This window comes from Gavialis gangeticus, unplaced genomic scaffold (assembly GCF_001723915.1).
Source record: "Gavialis gangeticus isolate Ggan-Ray unplaced genomic scaffold, GavGan_comp1, whole genome shotgun sequence".
Classification (NCBI taxonomy): domain Eukaryota; kingdom Metazoa; phylum Chordata; order Crocodylia; family Gavialidae; genus Gavialis; species Gavialis gangeticus.
Genome location: NW_017729031.1, coordinates 57,132,074 through 57,159,413, shown reverse-complemented (window position 1 = coordinate 57,159,413; position 27,340 = coordinate 57,132,074). Strand labels below are relative to the sequence as shown.

The following is a 27,340-nucleotide window of genomic DNA, read 5'->3' as shown; positions in this document are numbered from 1 at the left end:
ACCCGGTTAAGGTATGATAAAGGTTGTAGGACTGGAAGATAAGTGTGAAAGGAGGGGTCTGGGGGATGGGGCTGGGGGTGGGTTGGGACTAACACCTGGAAGGCTGCTTGTCATTGGCTGTTCCCTCAGGCTGGCAGTGAGGGCAGCTAATCGCATGCCACAGCAGTGTAGGGGGCTCTGCCATTTGACTCCACCCTCCCAGAGGAGCAGGGGTGTGAATCAGGCACCAACACTTCTGCCCGAGCAGGCTCCACTGCCTGCACTGAGCGCGGCGGGGAACTGAGGCAGAAGCCTGGTGGGGGGAGGGGCACATGGAGGGCCAGATGTGGCCAGTGCCCACCCCAAGTGACGCAGCCCTGGGCCCTGCTCCCCTGCATGGGCTGAGGTGCAGTCTCCGTGCTCACGGCACTCCCAGCTCCACCCCACCCCACGCTCTGTTCACAGTTGCAGGACCTGCTGGGGCTGGAGTAGGTAGGCCAGATAAGCTGCCTCGGGGCCCTGCCACTTCTTCCCTTCCAGCCTCCCACAAGGGGGTGCAGAGCCCAGAAGAAGTGGGACCAGGGGTGTGAATTGGGCTGCCCAGTGGCAGGGGGCACAGCAGGGGATGGAGGGGGATTGTCCCACTCACGTGACCCAGCCCCAGTGGCAGGGGCACAGCTCAGCCCAACCACATGCATCCCACCACTCCCAATAGTAGAGCCTCTGACAGTCAATCTCAGTCGGCAGAGGAGGTGCTGAGCATGCATGTGCTCAGCACCCTCAGACCGAGATCAACTATCAGAGGCTCCTTGATCTACCAGTCGATCATGAACGACTGGTTAGTGACCACTGCCATAAGGTGTGACTGCTCCGCTAAGCTGATCAACCCTAAGCTGATTTAACAATTGTGCATCGTACAGTGTAAGGTATAACAAGGCCCTAAGATGGCTGTACAAGTAACAAGGAAAAGATGGAGTTTCATCTTAAGAGAGATCTATTTCTAACAAGGCTTTTCTAACGTACTTAAAACGTGTAGTAGCTGTGGAAGGGTATTTTGGCCCTGAAAGGTTGTCTAAATCTCTCCCTACTATGCAGCTGGTCCAATAAAATATATCACCTACAAAAATCCTTCCCTCGCATGTTTCCTGGGCCATCAGAGCTACAACATCACTCCAACATTAGCTTAAACCCTTTAGTCATTTCTAAGTTATTAGAGAATTGCCAGGTAGTGACTCAAGTCCAGATGCTAACAAACAGGTCAGATCATATAGTTTTGCTTTTGCAATATTAATCAGATCTAATCAGCATATTTCATTTAGCTTGAGATGGATTTGGAGTAGAACTTGTTTTATCCAAATTCTATCTAGAGACCTTAAAAATAAGTGTGGTTGAAAAATGAGATTGGCATTCCTCTGAATTACTACTGCAAGAGTAGTATTACTGCTGGCAGGGAGGCCTAGAGGTTAATATATACTCCCATGTAATGGTTTTACCTGTTCTGGGCCTTTATAATGGCATCTGCTGCTTAAGTATTCCATAGTTGTCTGTTGTAAAACCATTGGTGAGTGGAGATAAAAGACACCTGCAATATAAAGACAGGCAGGCAGTTGTGGAATAGCCCCTGTCCAGAAACAGTCTCTCTTGCTGCTGCAGTTGTTGGTCAAAAGATCTGAACTTTCCCTTGTTCAGCAGTAGTCAGCATGCTGACTCTCACTGCTTGCCAATTCTTGCCTGGCCCATCCTTTCAGCTCCTAATGCCAGGAGTTTCTGGGTCCTGTACACAGAAGTTATCTCCTTATGGAGTAGACAACTTCAGGTGCTCTCCAACTGAGAGCAGCACTTTGTAGAGGAAATTAACAGGCTTCTTCAAGGTTGGTGATTCAGTGATAGAATTTTCACCTGCCATGCAGGAAACCTGGCTGCAATTTCTGGCTAATGCAGCATTCCTACATTCAAGTACGAGGTCAAGCCTTGTGACCCTTTTAGGTCCCTTCTGACTCTGATTCAAAGAAAAGAAGGCATTTCTGGAGATGACATTTCTTTTACACTACCAGCACCCTTCGTATTTTCATTTCATTCTCTGTACCGTTCTAAGGGTCTTCTGGCCATAGTTGGATATGGCTGATATTAAAGGCACCTTAAAGCTAAAGTAATTCTGAACACAACCAGTGTCCTCAACACCCATAATTCATTAGAATGGGAAAAGAACAAATAGAAAAATTGTAGTATGTGGCAGGGGACAAAATACCACCTATAATCATAGACTCATAGAAAAGTAGGACTAGAAGAGACTTTCAGAGGTCATCTAGTCCAACGCCCAAAAGATGCAGGATCATCCTTATCCAAGCCTTACTATACAAATCTATTGTGTAACCTATTAGTAAAACTACACAGTCAACTCTGTCACCCAACCAGAAGGCCTAGCACCCTAACCACAGGTAAGGTAGCGGTGCAGCAGCGTAAGCACTTTTAACTAAAAATACGCATCCAATTTGGTTTCTCACATCTGACTTAATATTTTAACCTCCATGAGGTTTCTGAAACAAGCCAAGGATGAAAATTTTACGTTTAATCACTAAAAAAGAGAAAAAAAAATTCGGACCGGGAATGACGCAGCAGTAGGAGTTCTTTTTGCATGTAACTCAACATTTACTTAGCTGATTTCGCTCAGAAGTTTTTCTTATGATCAGATGCCTTTGGGATGAAAAAGGAGACCAGGGAAGAAGCACAGTTCTTTCTTGGAGCTGCTTTTGGGGTGGTGGAGTTGTACATGGTTCTTATGCAGGGATAAGTGTCATGTTTTGCTCTCTTCCTTGGTAAAATTCAAGACGGTGTGTATTACAGCTTCTAAAATTTCTGGTGTTTAAATGACTCTGGTTAAAAGACTATGCCTTGTCAAAGCAAGAATTTAAAAGAGATGATAAAAATGGTGCCTTTTTAAAATGAGGCTAGTAGAGTTGGGATGCTATCACTGAGACTTCACCTTGCAGTCCTTTATTCAGGAAAAAAATCTCACTGGATCAAACGTGAGTTTTTCATAAGCATTCTTTATTACTGCATATTCCTAAAGTGTCTATCATCCTATTGCGTGGTGCAGAGTAGGAAGTTTGTAGCTAAATCCACCTGTGTTTGTGTTTGTGGATGGGCCTTACTGTTCACTGCTTGTTGGTGGTGGGCAAAAAAAATCATGGTATAGCTCTTTAAAATTACATCTTTCCTGGCCTCAGCCAAAATTATCATAGTTGTAATCCACGGAGATCTTCTGTGTAGCCCCCAATTTATGTATGTCACCACCGCATTAATCAGCAGGTTTCTTTTCCAAGAGTTTAAAAAGTATGTTCTTTAAAGATGGTAGTGTAAAGGTGATGTTGTAGCTATTATAGTCCAGGAATTATGCAGGGGTAAGAATTTTTGGGGGGTAATCTCTTTTATTGGGCCAACTGCATAGCTGAGATGAAGTTAGATAAGTTTCAGATGCAAGGCACTCTTCATCAGGTCGGGGGAGGGAAACAAGCATAGCATTCTTCAAACACTGATATGTATTGGGAAGATGTTGCAGATACATCTGCTGGGTAAACATATGGTTTGTGGAGCAGGTAAAGTATTTCCCAAAGTTATGGATTTGTTACAATACTTTTCCCCTTTTTTTTTTTTGACAGATTACACCATAAATTCAGGAAAAGTTGGACTTTAGACCATGCCTGTCCCTCCTCCTCCAGCTCCGCCCCCTCCCCCAACATTAGCAGTGGTAAGTTTCATTTTAAGACTGTAGGATCATAGGAAAGAGTTTAGAAATACTCACAGGCTAAACCAATCTACATGCTAAACATGTATATTTTACAACTTTTATAATATTTAAAGGGTCAAGCAGAGACCATGGGCTTTGGATCCTCCATGATGCCTGGAGAATGCAGTTTTCTTTATCTTTCAGGAATAAAGCATAAGTACCACTGTTACCACTACTCATCGACAGCAATAGTGTCCATCCCTGAGGTGCCTCCACTTGTTTCATCCATTCGAAGTCATTTAGTTCAGTGTCTGGGTTCTCAATCTGAGGACCCACCCATGTTTCAGGAGGTGGTGATCATCACCTTACCTTTTAATAGCAGGTGGGAGGGGGATTCAGAATCTCTCCACTTTTGTAACAAGGGGAGCAGACATAAGTTACATTTTTTTCATGTGATTGGCTCCCTGAAAGCACCCTACAGCCATGCTGTGACACATGTGCACAGCTGCAGAGTGTTTTAAAAGTGGCCAATCGCATGACAAATTAGCCCTCATCAAATGAGGGATCAGATGAAGGCAACCCACTGAAGCACCTTAGGGATCTTCTATTCCCTAGGATCAATCTGTTGTGTGATTGGGTGCTGGGATAATGCACGCCAGCCCAGGGGCCCCTGTGCTTCGTGGCCCCTGATTGGAGCCCCTCACCTCATGGCTTCTCCCCCAGGCCCCTCTCTCCAGCTCAGGCCTGGCAAACCCCAGCCTGCTGCTAATTTCCCCTCCCTTCTCCAACCTCTCTTTCTACAGACAGCACCAGAGCTGGGAGCAGGGGAGAGCAGGGCTAGGGGAGAGAGGCTGCATGCAGGCAGTGGAGCTCGCTTCTTCCCCCCCACCACTGACCCAACGGGCAAATGGTTGTTGGGTTGTGGGGGGGAGTGCTCTGACTCATGGCACTTTATATAAAGCTCCATGAGTTAAAGTGGGGCCTGCACATCTGTCACCACCTATGGGGGCACTATCTGGTGAAGGTTAGAACCACTGGTCAAGAAAGTGCTTGTTTTATGCATTGAACAATAGCCTTATTTGTCCCTACTTCACTTCCTCTTTGTGCAGCTAGAGAAACTCATCCCACACCAAGGTCCTGCAGGGTCTCTCAAGGGCAACTTTCACCATTTCCTAGAAGAATTCCATATTGCTCACATGAGTCAGGAAACTCATTCAGTGACCTCAGTCTTAAAACAAAAAAACAAAAAATTGAGAAGGCCTTTTTCTGCTAAACTGCAGTTAAGGAAACAGCATCAAAGAAGGGAAGCCTAATTAAACCAAGTCAGCCCCAACTTGTAATATTTGTTTTCCTTTGGTTGGGAGTCTTTGTTTTACAATTTTACATATATTTTTATATTTCATACAAAATATTTTTCCCACCTTCTGAATTTGTTACTTTCCTTGAATACTGAGGTGGCTATGCACACATTACAAAAAAACCCCAGAAGATATAGCTGAGTTTGTGAATCTAACACTTTTATTGGGAATCAAAAAAGCCTGTGATATTTGAAGTTGATCAACATTTTCAAACAAATTTAACAGAGAGAAAACAGTAGCCAAAAATTAGCTCCCTTCTTAATATCCAACATTTGGATATCAGAGGTTTCAGAATCTTTTTGTGTAGACAGATTATGTGGGCAACTTGCTCTTGTTCAGTCCCCAAAAATCAATTTGACACAGATTTGTCTTGGCTTCAAATTTGTCAAATACAATTCAGAGCATTAGATAGAAATAAAAAATGGTTTTAGGTAAGTAACCTATCTTCTGGAATGAAGGATGGGTTGAAATAGAAATAGATTTTAGAAGAATCTGTGATGGCAATGCTAACTACTCTTAGAACTTCGCTATAAGAGGGAAATTTATTTTATTCCTATTCAGTTAAAAATTGAGGGGCCAGTTGCCTCCTGTGTTCCAGTGGACCACAGTGCTTTTAGTAGTTCTAAGTTGTTGGTTTTTTTTTTTTACTTCTTTTATTTGTAATTTTATTTTACAGGCAAATACTGAGAAGCCAGCCTTAAACAGGTCTGAACAAGCAGGGCGGAATGCTCTTTTGAATGATATTAGCAAAGGAAAAAAGCTAAAGAAAACTGTTACTAATGACAGAAGTGCCCCAGTCCTAGACAGTAAGTATTATCCTGTAAATCTTAAGTAGTTAATGTATCAGGAATTTAGTATACAGAAACAGAGTTGTTTTATCGTCAGCAAAGAGTTGTATAAGAAACTGGCCAGATAAAACCTTGCAAAAATTATATAAGTAGAGATTTGCTATAGCCATGCATAGCTTTTGTCACTTGAAATATCAATTATGATTTATAACATTTTTGTATCCATTTGTACAGTAACTCTAGTAAGGCTATTTTAAAGATCAGTACCATGATTATTTTTCTGCCTACCACCAAAGTGAATAGTAAGACTATATATAGCAAGTATGATGGTCTTCATTCTTGTTTGCATGAATTAATAAATGATGACAAAAAAAACAGTCCCAAGTTGCAGCTTGCTGAATGCAGGCTTAAAATTACTGAAGCACTGTAGCAATGCAGGTGGAGGGAAAACCTCCTCCAGTACAGAGATTTAATGTATTTTTAGCAAAAAAAGCATGATGGGGTTGAATGCAATATGGGTAGAATTCTATTGCCATTTGTGCACCTAAATGCCAGCTTTCTAGTTGCATACCTGGATGTTTGACCCTGTCTCTGCACTGTGGATTTATAAGCTAACACAGATGCAGACTAAGCATGTGCAGTAGGCTACCTGACAGCCAGACACACATGAACTTATCCTGGATTTAATAGTCATTGGTTAAAATGTATGAAGAGCAGTGCAGTGAAGAAACTTCTTCTCTTTTGGGAGCAGGCTAGAACTCAGGACCCATTGCTCCTTTCCAGGGCAACAGCCATGCACCCTTGAGCTTGTGTTCTTTTTTCTTTTCTGTGTATCTTCCTCTCTTGGCTGGTGGGGAGCAGCTTCAAAAAAAACAATATAATGTTTGGATAATGCCTGATCTTTTTTGTATGGTACTTAGAGCACTGTGCTAGAAAGTCACAGTTCAAATCTTCTGTAGGTCAGGGCCCTTAAACCCAGGCCTCTTGCTTCTTGGGCAAGCACCCTCACCACTCATGTACTGTGGCTAAAGCATATTTTTGTTAAGGTAGGCTACTGTTCAGACATTCTTGTTTATGACTGGATTTCAGTATCTCTTTAAATATCACCATAACTAAAACCCAGAACCTCTGCTTAACCAAGAGATGCTCCTTAGAGGCGATGCTCCTTAGAAGCATACAAGTACACCATTCTGGGGTGATTCAGCTACAGCCAGTATTCCTTTTCAGTCTGGAGAGGGAAAAACGTGGTTGCTCAGTCTGTCAGATAGCATTTTGAAGCACTGCAGCAGCTCAGCATAGCTACCTGTACCAGAGCAGTGTCTCTATCCAACCAAGTGGTTACAGTGCTCCAGGAGACTACTTGGCAGATGCAGAGAGGACTGGAAAAGTTTAGCTACCCAGAACACTGGAAAGTAAAAAGAAGCAAGAATAGTAAAGCTTGGTGTGTCAGTTGCCCAGTGATCGACTATGCTGTGCTGGAAGGTGCTCATCACACCAGTGGGTGGCCCAACCAGATTTTGGGAGTAGCAGTGATATTAGGAATCCAAGCAGACCTAGCCTAGCACATTTTAAGCCTGGATGTTCAGAAAAGGTGATGAGGGGGCACTGCAGCACTGAAAGGACAGATCTTTTAAAACAGAACCAGGGAAACCAAGCAAAGAAAATCTAGCATTTAGCAAATGTTTCATTTGGCTAAGTAGGTGTTTTGGATCTGCCATAGCAAGGCAAGCAAGGGGATTAAAGAGAGATGAAGCAGCAAAATTAAATGGGATGTGGTCTATTTTCTTGATAATATGAATGAATAATTGATAGTGAAAAAGGATCAGCTCCAGAATCATAGAGAAGTAGGGCTGGAAGGGACCTCCAGAGGTCATCTAGTCCAACCCCCTGCCTGAGGCAGGATCATTCCTATCCAAATAATCCTATACAATCCATACTACCATCAATCCTGACACAACACAGACCTCATACCCTAACCTGCCATAAGCAAAGCAGGGAAACTGTGGAAGCCAATGACCTATTCTATAAAAGGTTTTCAATATATGCTCAAGAGAACCCAGGTAGAGGGCCACTGCCCCCACCCCAACTGCAGAGGAAGGTCTGTATCAATCTGACCGTGGGGTAAAAATTTGCAGCAGGCTACAACCTACATGAGTCAAAGTTGAATCTAGCCTAGTGTAATGAACAAAGAAGAGAGGTATAACTGAGCATTTCCACATAATACTTCTTTCTCCATGGGAGGGACCGCATAATAATGCTTTTGATCCACAGCTATAAAAATACTTTAATTTAAAAAAAAGGAACAATTATATTTAACCACCTTTCCAAAGAGATACAGAGAAATGACTTGGCCAACGTCACCCAGTAAGTCAGCAGCACAGCAAAAAACAGAATCCTGCTCTTCTGACTGCCAGGTATGTCTTCTTTCACTGGACCAGGTTTCACAGGAACTACTTCAGAGAAAACACTCCCATGTGCCACTTCAGTGATACTACTCATATGAACAACAGATAAAAGACTATTTCAATAATAAAACCATTTCTGTCAGTCAGAGCATTTCTAGGCCTGGAGAAAAAGTGAAAGCTACAAAACTCCTTTTTCTAGATGGGCCTTGCTTAAGTAAGTGTTTATGGCAGCAATATCACTGCCATTGAGGTTTGGGCACATTCAACAACTTAACTTGACAGACCATTGACAAGAAGGACATCTCTTACCCCTCAACTTGCTTATTAACACAAGCTGGAGAAGGATTAGGCATGAAAACCACAAAGAAACAAGACAAACATGAAGGTGTGAATGAAAATCATGTGGAATTCTCATAGCCCCAGTTTATTCTAGTCCCAGGTTCTACTTGGTGTCTGTTTCACAGTCCTTTAGTCCAAGGCGGATAAAAGGAGAGAGAGGACCTAGTCAAACACACTGACTATGTTTAAATCTTCTGTTTTTTATTTCAACAGAACCCAAAGGCTCTGGCGGCGGTGGCGGCAGCAGCAGTTTTGGAGGAGGCGGTGGTGGAGGAGGTGGCGGCGGTGGGGGTGGTAGTGGCTACGGAGGAGGTGGGCCACCTGGTTTAGGAGGGCTGTTTCAATCAGGAATGCCAAAGCTCAGATCTGCAGCAAATCGAGATACTGGTAAGGCGGATTTCCCAGATTCATGATGAATTCAATAAGAATAACAATGTTTTTCTCAGCCATGATATTACTTAAACCTCTATGCAAAACCTGTTGGCTCAGGGAGTTCCTCCAAATCCACTTAAACAAAAAGACAACTGAAATAACAGTGAAAGTTTAACTTTAAACTTTCAAGTGAGTAAACTTGAAAGAAAATGTATGGTCACTCTTGTACCTCAGTATTTCAGACTTTCTAAGTATTTGAGCCCATCCCTTGGGTGTGAGGCAGGGTGTTAGCAAAACAATTTCAGCTTTAAATCTGATTTTGGGTGCTTCGTATTTAGTGCTAGTTGTTTGAGGTATTTTGTGGGGGAAGTTAAGACTCCTTCCTTCCCCCACCCCCAAGGTATTAACTGAAAAATAAAAATCTGAGGCAAGATGCCAACAGCTGAGTACAGTAATAAAGGCCCTCTTTCATGTCTGCATACTTTCAATGTGTGACTTCAAAAGAATTCCAAATTAGAACTCCATTAAACACAAGGGAAGCAGATCTACTCCCAAAATGGACAGTGCACTTCAACTCCAGAGAGACATAATTATCCAGTTAGGGAATGAGGTAAGTATCTCAGCAGGCTGGTATGTAAGCTGTCATCTGCAGTATGTCCTAACTGGGGTTGCTTTCATCTATATTTCACTGCTTTCAAAAGGAGCAACAGTGAGAATTCTTTCCCATGAACAAACATTCTGTGACTGGAAATATTTATCGAACTGAGGATGCACTAATTGGCACTGGTTGAGGAAGAACTGGGCTCTAATGTTTATAAAGCACTGTTAAATTGCCGTACATATTATAGATCTACACTAATCTTTTAGCACATGTTGATATGACACAGTACTGGAGAGCTGGTGTTATCTCTTGTGTCATGGCCTATTTTGGGACATCTTAATCCAAATGTTCTTGGCATCACAGGCCAGTGTTTCTTCAACAGCAAGGCTGTGTTTCTCTGGAGAATACACAAACAAACCAATAGAAAATGAGAATTAAAAAGGGAAAAAAAGAGAATCCATTTTGCCCTGGATTATGTTTCTATTCTGTTTCTTTTGCTGAGTTCTGTCAAATATTGATTACTTTTAAGATCAGTTTGCCAATGATTGAAAATCTCGAAGAACTGCTTTTTACTGTTTCTCCAAAGAGAACCTCTTTCTTCTCATGCACTTGATCAGCATTTGCATCAAGGCAGCATAAATATTTATAAAATTTGCAGTAGTCTATGATGGTTTTAGTCTCTCAAAAATAGTCCTCTCCTTGCAGTCTTCCCATGGTAAAACAACAGTTACTCTGGAGTTGCTGCCACACATTTATTAAACTATCGGCTGGGCAAAATCCTGAAGACTTCAGTCACTACTTATTCATTTCTTACTCAAGATAAACTCCCATGAAGCAAGGGCTTCAAGATTCAGCCTATTGTGAAAATGCCTTGTATAATTCTTAGTTATTTACTATCTGTTGCTGTTTGACCAGTTCGCTCAAGTGCGAATAGCATTTGCCTGTCTTTTATTCTCAGATTCTGGAGGAAGCAGACCACCAATACTACCACCAGGAGGAAGAACAACATCTGCCAAGCCCTTTTCACCTCCAGGGGGTGCAGGGCGATTCCCAGGACCACCACCTTCAGGGCCAAGAACTGCTGCTCCTGAACCACAAAGAAACCGAATGCCTCCTCCAAGACCTGATTTTAGTTCCAAACATGACATGGGACCCCCTCCAGTGCCCAATACTCCAAGACCAATTCCATCAGGTCTACACAACAGAGGGTCCCCTCCTGTTCCAGGATTAAACAGGCAAAGCAATACAGTTCCTGCTCCTCCACCTTTCCTAGGAAACCGAAATGCAGGATTTGGAGGATCTGTTCGCCAGTCAACTTCAAGTTCCTCATCCCCTAACCGGCCTCCCCTTCCTCCTACACCTAGCAGGTCAACAGATGACAAGCCATCACCACCACCACCACCTCCAACAGGAAACAGGCCACTCCTCAACAGGGAAAGTTCCTTACCACCTCCTCCACCTCAGAATAATAAACCTCCTGTTCCTTCCACACCTCGGCCGTCCCTTGTGTCACAGGCTCCCCCACCACCTCCAAGCCGACCAGGCCCACCTCCAGTTCCACCCACTTCCAGTGGAAATGACGAAATGCCACGGCTTCCACAGAGGAATTTATCTCTAGGTTCTCTTTCTTCACCCAGTTTGCCAGGGGCTGGTCGTTCTGGTCCTCTTCCTCCCCCTCCAACTGAGAGACCACCTCCTCCAATAAGAGATCCACCTAGCAGATCAGGTAAGGCAATTTATATGATTTCAGCTGAATGGACCACACTCATAGTGGCTGAAATAATTGTAGTCACAAGTGTTGTTGTGAAATAAATAAAGTACTTTGAATAACTTCAGTTTACTTCATGATTTTCCCAGCATAATATGGGCTGTAGATTTAAATAGATTAAAATGTTTTGCCATAGAAACTGATGTCATAGTACCAAATGCCAATTAATATTAATAAATTGTAGTTTTTCTTTCACAGAAAAAGAGTAATCAACTTTCTGTTTTACCAACATTGGGCATACCCTCTTAGAAGTAAACAGACAAACTTGAATTAACTGTCACAACCTGACTTTGTTCAGCAGTTACTTTCCCAGAAAGATGGGTCTTTTTGCTACTACTACATACCTTTCTACACGTAGACTGATTACAAAGACCATCCCACCAAACTTATATTTTAACAGTGTAAAAAAATAAAGTCTTTGTATATTCATATCTAGTATTTACATATTCATTGTTATTGTTGTAGTTAATAGTGGTTACAAAAATGTATTTGTCCACTGTGTTCTCTGGTACAGAAAACTCCTTTTACCTTGGGGTCCAATTAAGTGAGACTCTGAAAATTAGTACAGTTTAGGGCAGCTTTCACATGAATAAAAGTTTGCAGAATTCAGCCATCTGCATACTAATTATTGTAATAAGAAATGTATCCAACAGCAGTTAAACATAATGACACCTTTTCTGCATAAATAAACCATGGTGATATTTTATAATACACTTCACATTCATTTATGACCATAGGGGTTGCCGTTACCCTGACCTCACCCTATTCTGTGTGAAATAACTAGTGCTTCTGCCCCTAAACGTGTGTGTGCCTTACATGAACCTTAAGAGATCTATCAAAGACTACATCCATCTATAGGCAGCCTTCCAGCTTCTTCTAACAACCCAGGCAACAACACAGGTCCCTGACAATGTAACACCTGTGGTAGCTTTGCTGCCAAACAATCCCAGGCTGGCCACAGAAATGCTCCTTTGTAGTTTCACAGGAGGGTGAACTGTCCTCATGTAATACCAGCCCAGTCATCATTCATAGGATGGATCAAAGTTTCAGAGAGTGGCTGTGCTCATTCAGACAGCTACCTTAATTTCTTTCCATATAAACTCTATCTGTCTCCATTTTTCCAGTGTGTTTTGTGGGGCTCCCTTGTTCAGAGATCACCACAGGCTGCTAATAGTGATTTTCTTGATCATATAGGAAGTAGAGGGAAATGGTGGTTGTATTTCTTTTAATACAACTCTGCAGTATGACAATGTTAGATAAAAAAGAGAAATATTCGGAAAGATATTAAATGAGCCCTCACTAATCAAGCATCAGTCCAGGAATGCAAGCTGCAGTACCTCATAAATGCAAACCACAAAATACAAGGAATTTCTTGCAACATTTTCATGTTTTCTGACAGCACTGCAATATCTGCTGATCTTTAAATATATATATATCTGTGACTAGATTTCATCAGGATGGAGGAATGCTTAATAAAAAATAATAAATAAAATCTCAAATCTCCCAATTGTCCCACAATGTGTGGGAGGCCTTTTATGTTGGATTCTGGCATTTTATTTTGCCAGTTATTCGAATGCACCAACATTGGAAACTTACAATCTGTGTGTGAGATCTGTTTCCAATTTAGAGGTAGATGGATATGCTCCAACTGCAGCAGAACATGGCACGTAGCAAATATTCATATAAGCAAGAGAACTGATGCCACACTGCTTAAGACTGGTGCAATTTGATTGAATTTTACTTTACCCCACACCACTAGTGGGATCTATTCCCAACACCCTGAGTGGATCACACTACTGCAAGGAGGAGCCTTACTTAAGGTCTGGCTTGAAGGAATGTGGCATGAACCAGATTCTCTTACATTATACTCATGCTTGGTTGTAGCTTCAACTCTGTAGTCAGCATAAGTTTGAGGGGCTTGAGAGCTGCTTTAAGATGGTATAAAGGAACTACCATTGCTGAGGGAGGTTTACAAAGATGAGCTTTATACATGAGCAATAAGTAACCTGCACATCTGCAGAGCAGCCATGCTTTCAAGAGATGGTGAATCAGGAAAATAATTCTGAAAGACTGCATTACTGCATCCTGATTCTTCCCTTTGACTAAAAGGGCAAACTGGACCTATCTCCTACTTCTGGCATCCACCCAATAACCTCTGTCTTATTTGTTAGTCAGAGGCAGCGATACAAGGCAATAAACACTTTGAGGTGATAGAATAATGGAATGTTATACACAATATGGTATATATTTGTCTCTCTCTCTCTCTTGATTCAGGACCACTTCCCCCTCCTCCTCCTCTAAGTAGAAACAATAGCACTTCACGGGCATTGCCTGCTACTCCACAATTACCTTCCAGAGCAGGATTAGAAACCCAGAGAGCTGGAGTAAGGCCTCCACTTCCTCCTGAGAGACCTGGCTCTGGAGCTCCTCTACCACCACCTCCACCCTCATCAGCAATCAGAAATGGGTTCCAGGACTCGTCATGTGAAGGTGAGCTGTGCTTCTCAGGACCTCTGGCTAAATAAAAATGGAATAAATATTTGAGAATTTGGCCCACGGACCTAGGTGTAACGTGATACTTTGGTCCTAATTTTGAACTCTCAGCAGTCTTTTATAGGGGTATTCCTGATTGACACAAATATAATTTGAGTCCAGGCCAGACCTACCTGTTAGGGAATTAGGTAAATGCTATCTGCAGAAACCAGACACGTACAGTCAATGATACTGATATGATCAAACCAGCAGTTGAGTAGGGTTTGATTTAAGCACTAGGCAACAGAAATAACTCTTCAAAAGTAAACTAAAAAAGGAAACGTATTTGCCTTTTTTTTTTTTTGCTTCTTTGTGTATGATGTAAGACCTGAAGAATCTATTTTCTTAGTATTTATGCTAATTCAGGTTCTCTCTCCCATGAAACTGTTTGGAAGGCTCAACTACTTGCATAATGAAATCAGGAGAAACTAAATGCTGAACAACAGAGAAAGGAAGGAATAGTTAGGCCTATGTTTGGAATTTGAATTTTTTTTGATAATTCTTATATAAATAGTACCTATTGAACAATTGGGATAAACGGTATATGTGTTAAAGCAAGCAGAAAAGGATTTTAAACAATCCTTTTGAACACTCTTTACGTTCAATCAGTGGGAGTTTTCCTTATATAAGCAATGCAAAACTGGGCTCCAGAACAAATGATTCTGCCATGAGCTGCTGGTGAAATTTACTCAGATCATTGCTCTCTTACTCAGTACAAAAAACAACATTACAAGAATGTTGTCATTGCAACATGCTGAAGTGATCAAAAGGCAGGAAAAGACATAGTTAAAGCTACAAGTGCACGCTAGACCACCTGTATTCAGATAAAAAGACAAAATGCAGATTATTCTTTCCATTATTTTGGTAGCAAAACATATCAGCTCTTTTTACTCTTAACATATTAATGTGGTCCTGTAATATAAATAAGGGTATCAACATATTATCTACGTATTCAATGAATACAAATTCTGTGTTTTTATACATCTTGCATAAGTTGTAAACTTTTTTTTTACATTGAATTTTACCACAATGGTTATTAATTCTTATTCTTTCCAAAACAGATTTTCAACTAGAACCTTTCGTGATGATTGTACATTTTTATATAACTATTTTGTGACTGGCAGAAATTTAAAAAGTTTTTTTTTTCTCTCCAGATGAGTGGGAAAGCAGATTTTCTTTCCATCCAATATCTGACTTGCCCCCTCCAGAGCCATATGTACCAATGGCTAAAAGTTATCCCAGTAAACTGGCAAGGAATGAAAGCCGAAGTAAGTTGGGTTTTGTTAATTTTTGCTTTGATTTTGCATTTCTTTGCTAATTATGGTCTTTAAGTGGTACAGTGATGAGAGTGGAATAACTACCTTCATTGAGCAACATTCTCAGTAAGGAATATGTCTTTCAATACTGTATTTATCTGAATCCAAGATGAGGGCTTTTGTCCCAATAAATACTGGGGGGCAGGTCTTGTCCTAAATTTGAGTACCAGTCTGAAGTTCATCTCTGGCTTCTGCTCCAGACTAAGGGCTGAAATCAGAGCTGATCCACTGTGAGCCCTAGGCCAGAGTGGATCATGCAGTGGGGGAGGGGGCTTATGGCAGGGGAAGCATGGGGTCATCTTATTCAAGGTCATCTTGGATTCAGGTAAACACAGTAGTTGAAAATAACTGAAAATAAGTGGTATCTGTGTCTAGTTGGCTTCCCTTAGAACAGGGCTGTATAAAGCTTGGCTCCTGAGCCAAAGGCAGCAATCTGACTTCAAGCACTACAGGGAGAGGAGCTCCTGAGGGTGATGCTGCTGGTGGGAAATCCCCAGGCAACAAAGGTACCCTGGAGAGCTGGAGGGAGACAGCTGAGAGGAAAGTAGGAGTTGCTGTTGGTGGGCAAAGACCCAAGACTGGTGTTTAAGTTTGGCGTTGGTCATTTTGTTTATGTTGACCATTGTGGCTGTGAGGCATGAGCATGGCTGTAGGAGAGAAGGGAGGCCACAAAGGGGTGCCCATCAGAGAGGGCACTGTTAAGGATAGATTTGTAGAAGGTAGTAGCCCTACAAAGCCACAAGAGATGCCAGTGTGGCACTCGGTAGTTTGAGTTCCAGCCAGGGGTCTAGTGGCTTGCACTCGGGTAGGGCTGGGAGTCCAGTGAATAGCATAGTCAGAGAGAGTGAACTGTAAATGAGGACAGCCAGTTGAGGGCATCAGAGAAGGAGTGGGCCCTGAGAAAGGAAGGGTGCTAGAGGAAGAACAAGCCCCAGGAATAGAGACACATATGGTAATCACTGAGAGCTGAAATAAATGATCGGGCCAGACCATGATGATGAGATCAGGGCAGAGTGAAGCACCCAAGGCTCACTCTGCCATCCTGATGTCAGCCTCCGAAGGTAATATCAAATTTTACATCAAACTGTAAAATTAGGCAGTAAAATAGGGCAGTATCCTGAGAAAGCCAGAGTGTGAGAACAGAATTAGTGCAGCCACAAGGGGATACCATGGCTGTCTTCAGAGGCAGATCCTGCTACAACTACTGTCACCCAATTTCTGCTGACTCCTGGCTGCACAAGCCAGTCAGCCAACCTAGAACTCACCCTTCTGCCTTGTGTGAAAGTGCAATTCTTATTAAATTCAGCGAAGATTGCTGGAGTATTTTGGAGGGCAAAATTGGTATTAATGAGCAAAAAGAATTTAATGGCTGAGATGAATTGGGCAGCCACCCCAGGCACTGACATGGCAGAGTGAAGGTAAGTGGTAAATAAGTCAACCAGAAAGTCCATGCAATGCTATCAGTAAAATAAAATGTATACAGTACCATACTTACTTGAAAATAAGATGACCCCCTAATAAGTGGATTCTATGTATGGAAAAATTATACATTTGTTATCATTTTCCAGGTATAGAATTTTATCACTGGAGGTTTGCTACAGCAGAGAAAATAAATCTGGGAGGGTCAGGTGGCCCCCTTGCCCTCTGCCCCCTAACTCCTTCCCTCTGCAGCTTCTTCCCCGGCTGCTTACTGTCAGTCAGACTGGGCTTTCCCTGAATACATGGAAGTGAGAAGCAAATTTGAAAACACTTACTTTAAAATAAACATGCCTAGAATACTTTGCATATAGGCAAATTCTTATGGGTACCCATAGACTTAGTTAATCCAGAAGTGGTGCCTTTTACCACTTTTGAAACTGCTGCAAGTTTTAGCACAGGTACTCCATAAACAAAATAATAAGCAGCTCTTTTGTACTTACTTATAGAGAGTACAAACAATGCATAGTATTAGTCCAAAGCCAAAGGCTCCTGATTTACCATATAGTTCATTGGGCTCCAGATATGTCCCCCACAAAAGATCTTTGTGCTGATTAGCCCCCACCCCTTCCCACTTACGACTGGAACTGGGTGCTCTTGTCACAAGTCCTGGGATCCTCCAAAAAATTATATGCAGATGAAGCACAGGGCAGCCTGGTCCAGCTCCATCTCATGAAGGGCAAGGTCACACTAATCATTTGTTGTGGGCTCAGAGATGAGGCAACAGAGAGATTTTGGGTAAGCTGTTTGGGGCCCCATTTGATTATATTTGCCAGACATTTAAGGCTGGTAAAGAAACAGGAATAATTGGAAATGGGAAAGAAAGGCATAGCTTAGCTGTGGGAGTGTAGAGGAAGTCAAAATATAATCAGTGTAGCAGCTCCCTATGGCCTGAGAGTCAGTGCTGAGGGGAATTGTGTGCAATGAATATTACTATATTTTTTTATTCAGGTAATTGATCGGTTCCCATTAATTTTGTGGCAATGGGAACCAACCAGGTGGGTTGCACCCTTCTCTGTTTGCAGACAGGACTCCCTACAAGAGTCTCATGCTTAGCTTCCCACTGGCCAGCTTCCAGTGAGATGATCTTGGCTACACGTCAACTTTATGGAAAGTTGACTCCTCCCTGCTTGCTCCTGTGGCCATATGGCTAAGGGCAAGCAAAACTCAAGGGCATTTGAACACCAAGCCTCTGGGCGTGGGCCTGCACGTAGGATACCCGCCAAAGGATTTGGAAGAATCTGAAACCCCAGGCAGGGGTGGAGGATGCTTGCCAGTAGTTAGGCCACATATGGTTCTTGAATGACTCATGGATTTGGAATTGATTTGGCTGATTTGACTTTGGACATGAAAAATTTTCCTTTGGGAAAAAAAAAAAAAAATTGTGGCAATGGAGAGCTGCTTTCAAGCTTTTCTCCTAGTGAGGTGGGGGCATCTGAACTCTTAAGGCTTCTGGGCCTGCGGCTTGCATGTAGGGTGCCACCAAAAAAAGAAAGTTCCCATCAATATGTTTGCCCGGTATGGACCATGTATTTTATTGACATGCTCGGTATTGGCTGCATTTAATCAACTTCATAGTTGGTTTTGATTACTGAGCATATGCTGCTTTGTGCAGCAGTTTAATGATAGATAATGAATTTAGTGAGGTTTCCTTGTATGCAGGTGTAAACAAGGGGCTTCCCCCCACCCCCATGTCAACCATATTCAAGTAAATATGGTAAGTATTTTAAATTAGTAGTTCTCCACAAACCTTTTAATGAGTAGCTTGGGTGTGAGCTTCTGCATGAAACAAGTACAACCTGCTGAATGCAACAATCTTGCTTTCTTTCCTAGGTAGCTCTGCAAGAAAGGAAAGAGGTGCCCCACCACTTCCACCTATACCGAGGTGAAGTGAGTTCAGGCCCTTCTCAAGATGACTGCTGTTTTTAATTTTTATAATTACCTTTCATGTCCACATCATTTAAAAGATGGCTTTTTTATTATTATTTCCATATTTGACTTGTGGGTTGGAGTAATTTTCTGAATCTTTATTACAAAAGTGTTTCATGAATTATAGTTGTTTAGGATTATCTTTTTTTCCTTGTTTGCTTAAACTGTAGGCTGTCATAAAAAAGCATTTTGAGAGGACAACATATGGCAATATCTATGTAAGCTTATTGGTGCGGTTCTCTTATTGGTGAACTCAATAGATCCTTGAATTCAAAAAAAGCAGGAGCAAACGTACTAGTAGTTTTGGGTGCCGTGGTTTTACCATTTGAGCTACGAGATACAATTTTGAGTTCTGAATGAAAACTCATCACCTTGGAATACTCATGAAGTGAAGTTCCCTTGTAACTTTTCTTTGTATGCTTCAAAAACTATCCAGCTATGTGAATTTGCTGCTCAGAAATCAACCAGAATTCTTTTGACCACAGGTTAGCTAGTAAATATATTTACTATGCTACTGAGGGCATACTGGGCCTCTAAGGAGAACAAGTATTTCCAGCCTTTTTTGGCCAGAGGAAGGATTGCCACAACACAGAGGGGGGAATCCCACAAAGAGAAAAAGAAATTGTCAGAGTTTAGGAGTGTTTAAACAAACAAATAAACAAAAAGTACCTTTTATTGTCCTGCTCCCTTGTTTTGTAACATACTTATGCTTTTTGTTATATATTGAGTCTTTTCTTTGGAAGTCGACCGTGCCACAGTTATCCATGTCCTCAGAACTGGATTACTGTAATGCTCAAGGCTACATCACTGTCTGTGCCAAATCAAGAGAAGTGGGGTGTATTGGCTGCCATACTTTGCTCAAGGTTCTAGCTCTGCATCCTCTCTCCAGGCTGTCTCCTAAGAGGGATTCAGGAGAGATCTGAGGAGTTTTCCCTTAATAGAAGAACAAACAATAATTTTAAGACATTGGATGATTGACACATTTGTACAATTGTTTTTAAATATTGTACATGAGCAGCAAGTGTTTGGCTGAATTAGTGTGTTTTATAGACTGAAATAAATAAATGTAAAAAGCCATTGGAAACTATAGAAGGACTATGATTCTGGATCTGAACTTGATGGACGAATGTATTTTTATCAGCTGGACTCCCGAAAGTTAGTTTTGAAGAGCTTCTTTGCCCTACCTCCTCAGTGCTATTGGACTTTCTCGGTGTGCTCCTTGGAGTCTATAAGACGTCCTTTACTGGTGGTTATGCTTCATATTGTGTGACTCGTTAAATCAGAATTAGTGGTTATGTAGGTTAGAGAATAAATTGGATAAATTGCCAGCTCCGGTGGCATGGAAGACATGATCCTGGAGGAAGCTCTGTGAAGAGATTATAACATGAAACTCAGAGACCTACGTTTGAAACTCTGGGATTCTTAGAAAGGAACAGAAATATCTACATTGGGACCATATAAGTGACCATGAAGATCCAGATCCCTGCCTTACAATCTGTGCAGTCTCACAGAGAAGCATTAGAGTAGGATTTGGTACATAAATTTTTTTTTCTTTCTATTAGATGTTTACAAAGTCATATTTGGATTTTTACCTATGATTGTTTACTATTACATTCTTTTATTTTTTATGTTTTAGTATCTAATAACTTGTTTCCGAGATACGGTCCATGGTCCTGACCCTGTAGTGAATCCCACCCAGATGCATCTAATTGAAGAATCAGGGCCATGAGATTTTTTTTGCGCAGACTAATGGCAGCTCTGTGTCTTGAAATGTATTAAAGAATCAAGCCCATTTCCTAGCAGTTGACCTGTAAATGTATTAACCAGTGACATAAAAAGGGTTAGCAGGGCACCAGCTCCTGGTGCCAACACAGAGGGGTGCCAGAATGGCAGCCCCAGTGGAATCCATGCTGTAGCAATAGTAGCAACCCTACACCACTACCAGCAACAGCTGGGGCACAGGAACACTGCACTGCGGCAGCCAGGGACTTTGAGTTCCCCAGGACAGGTAAGACTCCTGCCTTCACTCCTCCCTCTATACTCAACACTCACCCCTGGTGCTAGGTGGCACACATCCCCTACCACCAGCTCATCCCACTGTCCGACATGGTTTTGCCCAGGGTGCAAATCCTGCTAGGTACACTTCTGGTATTAACATCATTTTAAAGAATGGCACTTAAACTTATGGGTATGAAAACTGCGAGCCTGCCTTTGGCAAGCTTTTGTGTGAATGTAAATCCAAAGAAGATATAAAAGATCTAATGATATTTATTGGATAAAATATTGTATTTGTGTGATTAAATTGAAGCACTTAAAACTTTCTGAAGCATGATGTTACAAAAATGCAGAATTCTTAATTGCCATGCCAAAGTTTTAATAAAATATATAAATAGTTATGCATTGTAAAAACCAAGAGAAATTCCAGAAGTTAAACATCTTTATAATTTATCTGCTTACAAAACTCATTGACATATTCAAAGTAAAAATGTTATGTCATTAGGCTAGCTGCCTCCTCCAGCTGCAGCATTCTACATTCTGAAACCATAACAAAGCCTTAGCAGATTAGTGTTGGTCTAATTTTACAATGTGGTGTGGCCTTCAAGGAACTAATCAAGGAAAAATGCACTTATTTTTTGGGAAACTCTGGCTTCTTTTTTAAAAGCACTTTCTTGGCTACTGGAACATTCTTCAAAATGCCTATGCCAAACATTTATAAAATATTTTCAATAAAAGCAAAAATAGGTATTTTCTATCAAAAGTATAGCTTTTGCTGTAAAATTCACCAGATTTAGTAAAAAGCAATGCAGTATTTTAGCATTCAATATATCTCTTTGTATACACACAGATATTTACAATATAATCAATATTAAGGTATTTATTTTACTATGCAATGTTTTTAAAAAATTATATAAAAGCAGAAAACAAAACTGCTTAATAGAATGGTGCCTTACTACTTTGTTAACCAATTTTAATGTCAAAATAGAAATTACTGCCTGTTTAGAAAAAGTAATAGAAGTTATGCTTTTATGTCCTAATGTAAAATAAAAAATAGTACTTACAATAAGATGATATAGTTGAAGCCAAGTCCTGCAGTTGTAACTTATATCTGCTAACTTCCAAGTGACATACGTATAGAAAGACTGCAGGATCAGGCCTTTTTGGGGGTGTGACTGGGAATCCATATATTCCTAATCAGTTTCTGGTACAAATTGCATCTAGAAATGGAATATTTTTACTTTAAAAAAATTACAGTCACTAGAGCCAATGTGTGCATCTGCTATATCTGTACAATTCAGTTGACTTCAGTGTGATTGCACAAATCTGTTGGGAAAAAATTGGTTGTGTATAGTATTTAGTGCGTCTCTTTTGATGGCATTGTGTTGTAAACATGCACACCTCAAACAATCTTTGTTTACTAAGACTCAAATTGTGTGACAATAACCAACTGAAAATTACTTTCTATGCAATCCACATTAAATAAAATCAGAGCAATTTTTGACCATTTCTATTTATATTTAATATCTATATTTACTCTATACTTCTGAATGAAGAGTGCATGTTATAAGCGTAGATATAATTTTCTATAGGCTCTGGACACTGAGAGAAGAAGCCTCTCTGTTTAATGTTAAGAAGTACTAACAGGCACTCGATATGGGATGCAAGGAGCAGGAAGGGTACTGCTATCCAAATCAAGTTCCAATTATCATTGCTTTTGGATACCTTGATTCCCATCACTAAAATGTTTAGAAGAACGACTTCCTTCAGAGCGAAATAGTGGATTAGATCCTTAAATAGTTATTTAGAAAGCTGAACAATAACTTTTTGTAACTGCTCTAAATAGAAGCTAATTCCACCATAGACTTGTAAACTATTATGAGCAAAACCTGGAATACTCATTTGCTATTATGTGTTTGGATTTTCATTTGTCTCATAACACAATGATTTCTATGTTTAAAAAAAAATCAATTAAAAACTGTACTGTTCTCGTAGGGACTAAAAACTTAAATTTTCTAAGCAAACTGGTATTTGCTTAAAAATAGAATGTTGAGTAATGGGAAACCTTGATGCAAAATTGCTACAGAAATAGAATATTGATACAAAACTAATTCCCCAAATAGTGAATATTGATATAAATGCCACAAAGTGAAATATGATGTGCACTAACTCACTACTTTCACATTGTGATATTGTAATTGTTGATGTCTTATGAACTGAATCTATTATGGTAGTATATTGGATGTGTATACCATGATTTATATAATCTTTAGTCTTTCAAATAGTCCTCTATCAGGAAGGAAAGATAACTTCTTGCATAAAATATTTAGTAAATTCTAAAATTAGCTATTGTAAGGAGAATGTCTTCCCAGACACACACAAAGGAAATGAGACTCCTGTGAAAGGTATTTAATATTAATCTTCTAGACTATTTAATTAGATATTTAGACCTGCAACATTGATAATAACAGGAGTTTTGTACCTATTTAACTGAATCAGGGCAGGCTGTGTTTTCTTTAAGTGCACACAGTGACAAAAGAAAAGTAGAAATGAGCACTGTGTGTCTGAAGAAAAGGAATAATACCCCTGGTTAATTAATATGTTGTCATTTTGAAATATGATAAGACTTTCTGTGTTTAACTGGCTGATAGTTTAGGTACTATAATATGTTTACAAAACAAAACGAACAAACAAAAACTGCACTTGTGAAACTGCACAGAACTTCAAGAGGGAGAAACAGAGCTTACAATACTGAAGTAAAAATGATATGTCCCCTTCAGAAAACTGCATGAAATCTAGCTAAAGCCTGGCGTGCTGACAGAGGGAGACTTTTGCAACTTAGGTGCAGTCTTTGGAAAGCTTAACCAAAACAACCTATAGTGGAGCTGTGGGCTTGGTTCACCAAACTATCTGTGTTACAATAGTCTTGTTGTGTTGGGGACTGGAGAGCATGGAGGAGGGAATTCTGCTGTTTAACATTTAGCTTGTTTGTGATTTTTTTTTCATTTTATGCCAAATAAATGTTCTTTTATTAGAATGAGTAGCTCTGCAACCAGTTTGTTCCATTTGGAATTACTCTCTCAGTTTCTAGACAGATTTCTAGCTTTAGTAGAAAGGTAGTCATGGACTTGGACATTCAGAGAAGACTGGCAATAGTCCAGCAAATTGGTGTAAACCAGTGGTGCCCAACCTTTTTGCCTCACAGGCCAGATGGGCAGTGCCAGATGTGTCTGAGGGCTGGATCAGGGTGGGTACAGCGGGGGCCCGATCCAGCCACAGGGAGGAGATGGGAAGCAGCTGAGCACTGATCCTGATGGAGGGGTTGTGGAACAGACAACAGCAGAGCAGCCTGATCTGGCAGGGCAGAGGTGGGGTGGGCCCAGGCCTTATCCAGCCATGCAGCAATGGCTTGGCTGGGCCTTGATCTAGCAGTGTGGAGCTTCAAACTGCTCCCAATCACCAAATATCCTGACTCCTGGGGATCCCTGTGAGGCAGATTTGGCCTGCAGGTTGGGGTTGAGTATACCTCGTATATACTACTTTGCACCAAAGTGTTTGCAAGCCCTCAAGGTTACAATGATGATAACGCACTTAGAGGTTGGCAGAAAGAGTGTAATTTTTTATTAAAGTCACACATCTATATCCTGTACTAGCCAATTGCCTGTCAAGAGTGATGGAGTGTTTACATGGCCAGCACCAAACGGTGAGTGGAGGGTGGGGGGCAGCCATGTAAACACTCCCTCCTCCACCACTGCCTCCTCCTGAAGCCTCTGGTGCTGGGGGCTCCCTCCCCACACCTACCTCCACCTCCTTCCCCAAGCAGCGGGGCTTCCCCCTGGCTCTGCGCTTCCCTCCCTCCCTCCTTCCTAGCTGCCTCCCCTTCCCTGCTGGCTCTTGGTAATAAAAGTTGTGGGGTGCAATACAAAATACAATATTTTTAAAGATAAGATGTAATAAAAAGCACAATTATATAATTAAGCACAAATTCATGCTGTGAATATCCCCACTAGCCAGAGAAGCAAATAATTAGCATATACATTTACCCCCCAAAAAGACTTTCTTTAGTTCCTCATAATACTCCTCCTATTTCTAGGCTTTACACTTTTCTTATACTGTATAGCTTTGCTAGTTAGTTTAGACAATGGATTTGTATAGGATGGTTTGGATAAGAATGATCCTGCCTCAGGGGGCTGAACTAGATGACCTGGAAGTACCTTCCAGCCTTCTTCTCTATGCATCTATAGTTTGGGCCAATTGCAGCTAAAATATAGCATTAGAACTCTGTAGTTGCAACATTAAGTACAGCATACCCCTTCATCTGCCTGCCCCTTTAGCTTCTCCTCTGATATAGAAGGGGACTTGATAGCAATTATAGTGCAATCTTATTATAACAAGTGCATAGCACCTCCATGTGACAGGAAGAGAAGTTCATTAAAAGAGGGCATTTGCTGTAACAGGGTTAGTCAATTTCCTGCATCATCATCATGAAAAAGATTCAGGTCCTGCTTCTGAAATTGTTAAACGTAGGGTTTGTTATAGTTTCATAGTTGATAGGGTTGGAAGGGACCTGAGCAGATCATCAAGTCATTGATGGGTTTGTTATAATGCAGGTTTACTGTACCACAAAAACAGCCGCTAAATGACTGTAGAACCACAGAAAAGAAGAGCCCAGCAAGGATATGCATGCCTAAAACTAGTCTTAATTCTCCTTTCAAAAAGTTGGATTTAAATTTGACAATAACTTTGTAAACGAGATCAGTTTTCTATTATTTGTATTCCAGTAATTTCTAGGATTCCTGACTGAAAAGTTAGGAGTCAAGCTATGGATTGTGCAAATGCCTAGTGAGAGAGAATCCCTGACTAAAAGGTTTAACACACTATGGCTAGGTACAGACATTCAAAAGGCCCCAGGTGGATTCCAACTAATTTATGCAGATTTCTCTAAGCAGACTAGATTAGTTTGGGAGTGAACAGGACACAAGTCTGCCCTTTCATTGGGGTGGGGGGAGGAGGGGCACAAAGGCTGCCTGCCTTGGCTGAGGCCAGCACATTGAGGGTGGTCCTGCACGCCTCCCAACATACCCATGACTGCCAAGGGCAGCCAAATGCAACCAAGTTGTGGGCCACCCCTGGTTGGCTACCAGGCACATGCCTTCAACCCTCTTCCAGGAGAGCCCCAGAGCTGGTCACCATAGCACACCTGTCCCTGCCACCACCAGCCAGGCTGCCTGGTGTACCATGGTGACAGTGGCAACACGTAGGAGGTGCATGGGGTGCACACATACCTCCTGAGAGCACCGCTGCATGCCCTGACTGGCTGTGCTGGCTGCTTAGGGGATGGGCAGGTGAGAGCACCAGTGCTCCTCCTGCAAGCACCAGCCGGGCAGTGGAGCCCACAGCCACTTCTGGAAGCAGACGCATCAATCGGTTGCAGCGACCAGCTGTCTTACGATTGGCCAGGGGGGAACACCTCCTTCCACCTCTCCATTGCAATATCAGCCGAGGGAGAACCTGCCCCCCAGTCATTGACTGGTCGCTGGGGTAGCACGTGCCCCCCTGACTAAGGCGGCTCTAGTTGCCCATGCATGGTGACCTGTTCTGGGGCTCTCTTGGAAGGGAGTTGGGGATGTGTGTCCAGCAGCTGATCAGTGGTGGCCCAGCCACTCTGTAGAAGTAAGGATGAAGCCCCTTGGAGCACCAGCAAGGAGCAGGCACCCAGCATGATTACAGGAATTGCAGGAATCACACTGGGCACCAATTGCTGCTGCCTGCAGTTTGCTTGAGTTCTAAGAGGCCCGATCCTTCCTTCTGCAGACCACCCCCTCCCACACCCCTGCCTCAGGTCATTGTATAAAGATAGAAAAATACTGAGCAACAGATGCTCCCTTCCCCTTGCAGCTGACAGCTCGCCACAGGTAGGGTGCAGGGCTGGGGGCAGAAGCTTTGCTGGTTGGCTCTGGCACAGCCCAGGGGCAGGACCTGCTGCATGCTTAGCTAGAACAGCTGAGGCCAGTGGAGGCCCAGTGGGCCTCCCTGTGAGGGCAGCTAGTGTTGGCCGACAAAAAAGCCTGGGATGGTGGTGGACAGCAACTTAACATGAATTGATAGGGGATCTGGTACAGAAGTTTGATAACCTAAACCAATTAAGTCTGATACCTCATCAATCCAGGTCTATCTACACCCATCTTCACCATTTCTAAACCAGTCTATGTGCCCCAAACTTTTGCTACAGGTTTATACCAGTTTCTGATCACTTATAGGCCAGGTGCAGACATTACACATAAATCTAGCCAGCAGAAACATAAGCAACAGATTTAACTTATGAAATGGACCCATTACATCAATGGACTAATTGGACACTTCAGTCTTTACAGAGTCAGGGCTTAAATAAATGAGACAAAGTGCCACTACCTGGAAGACTGTAAGGGAGGATGCCATCCCTTTAAAAAACAGGCTGAAGCCTGCAACCAAAACAGTATGGTGTAATCAAGGAGGCCTTTATCCCACCCTGTGGCTGAGCTGCTTAAGCAGGAAGAGGCAGATGAAAGTTTTGCAGGCCATGATAGGTAGCAGGTGTTTTCTTATATGCCAGGGGACTAGCCTCACCAAGTCTAGATGTTTCTGTTTGCTGGTTGCTGAACCAGGGTCTTAAGGTAAGAGCCTTATGACCTTTTCTTAAGCATGCTCCTCTGAGACACTATTATAGGAAAGTACTTGTGTTGTTAACCTGTTTGGACTTTGCCTTGCTTGGACTC

At 41.9% G+C, this 27,340-nt stretch overlaps 1 protein-coding gene across 3 annotated transcripts in view; it reads left to right on the top strand.

Annotated features, from left to right (window-relative positions):
* WIPF1 (WAS/WASL interacting protein family member 1) overlaps positions 1-22,088 on the top strand; it is an 88,251-nt gene extending 66,163 nt beyond the window's left edge. For all 3 annotated transcript variants that reach the window (XM_019522949.1, XM_019522951.1, XM_019522950.1), the window contains 7 exons: positions 3,639-3,727; positions 5,741-5,870; positions 8,810-8,983; positions 10,528-11,295; positions 13,612-13,827; positions 15,024-15,137; positions 18,495-22,088. In XM_019522949.1, coding sequence (XP_019378494.1) covers positions 3,677-3,727; positions 5,741-5,870; positions 8,810-8,983; positions 10,528-11,295; positions 13,612-13,827; positions 15,024-15,137; positions 18,495-18,550 — 1,509 coding nt within the window. In that variant the 5' untranslated portion in view covers positions 3,639-3,676 and the 3' untranslated portion in view covers positions 18,551-22,088. The remainder of the gene's footprint in view (positions 1-3,638; positions 3,728-5,740; positions 5,871-8,809; positions 8,984-10,527; positions 11,296-13,611; positions 13,828-15,023; positions 15,138-18,494) is intronic.
* The last annotated feature ends 5,252 nt before the right edge of the window (positions 22,089-27,340 follow it).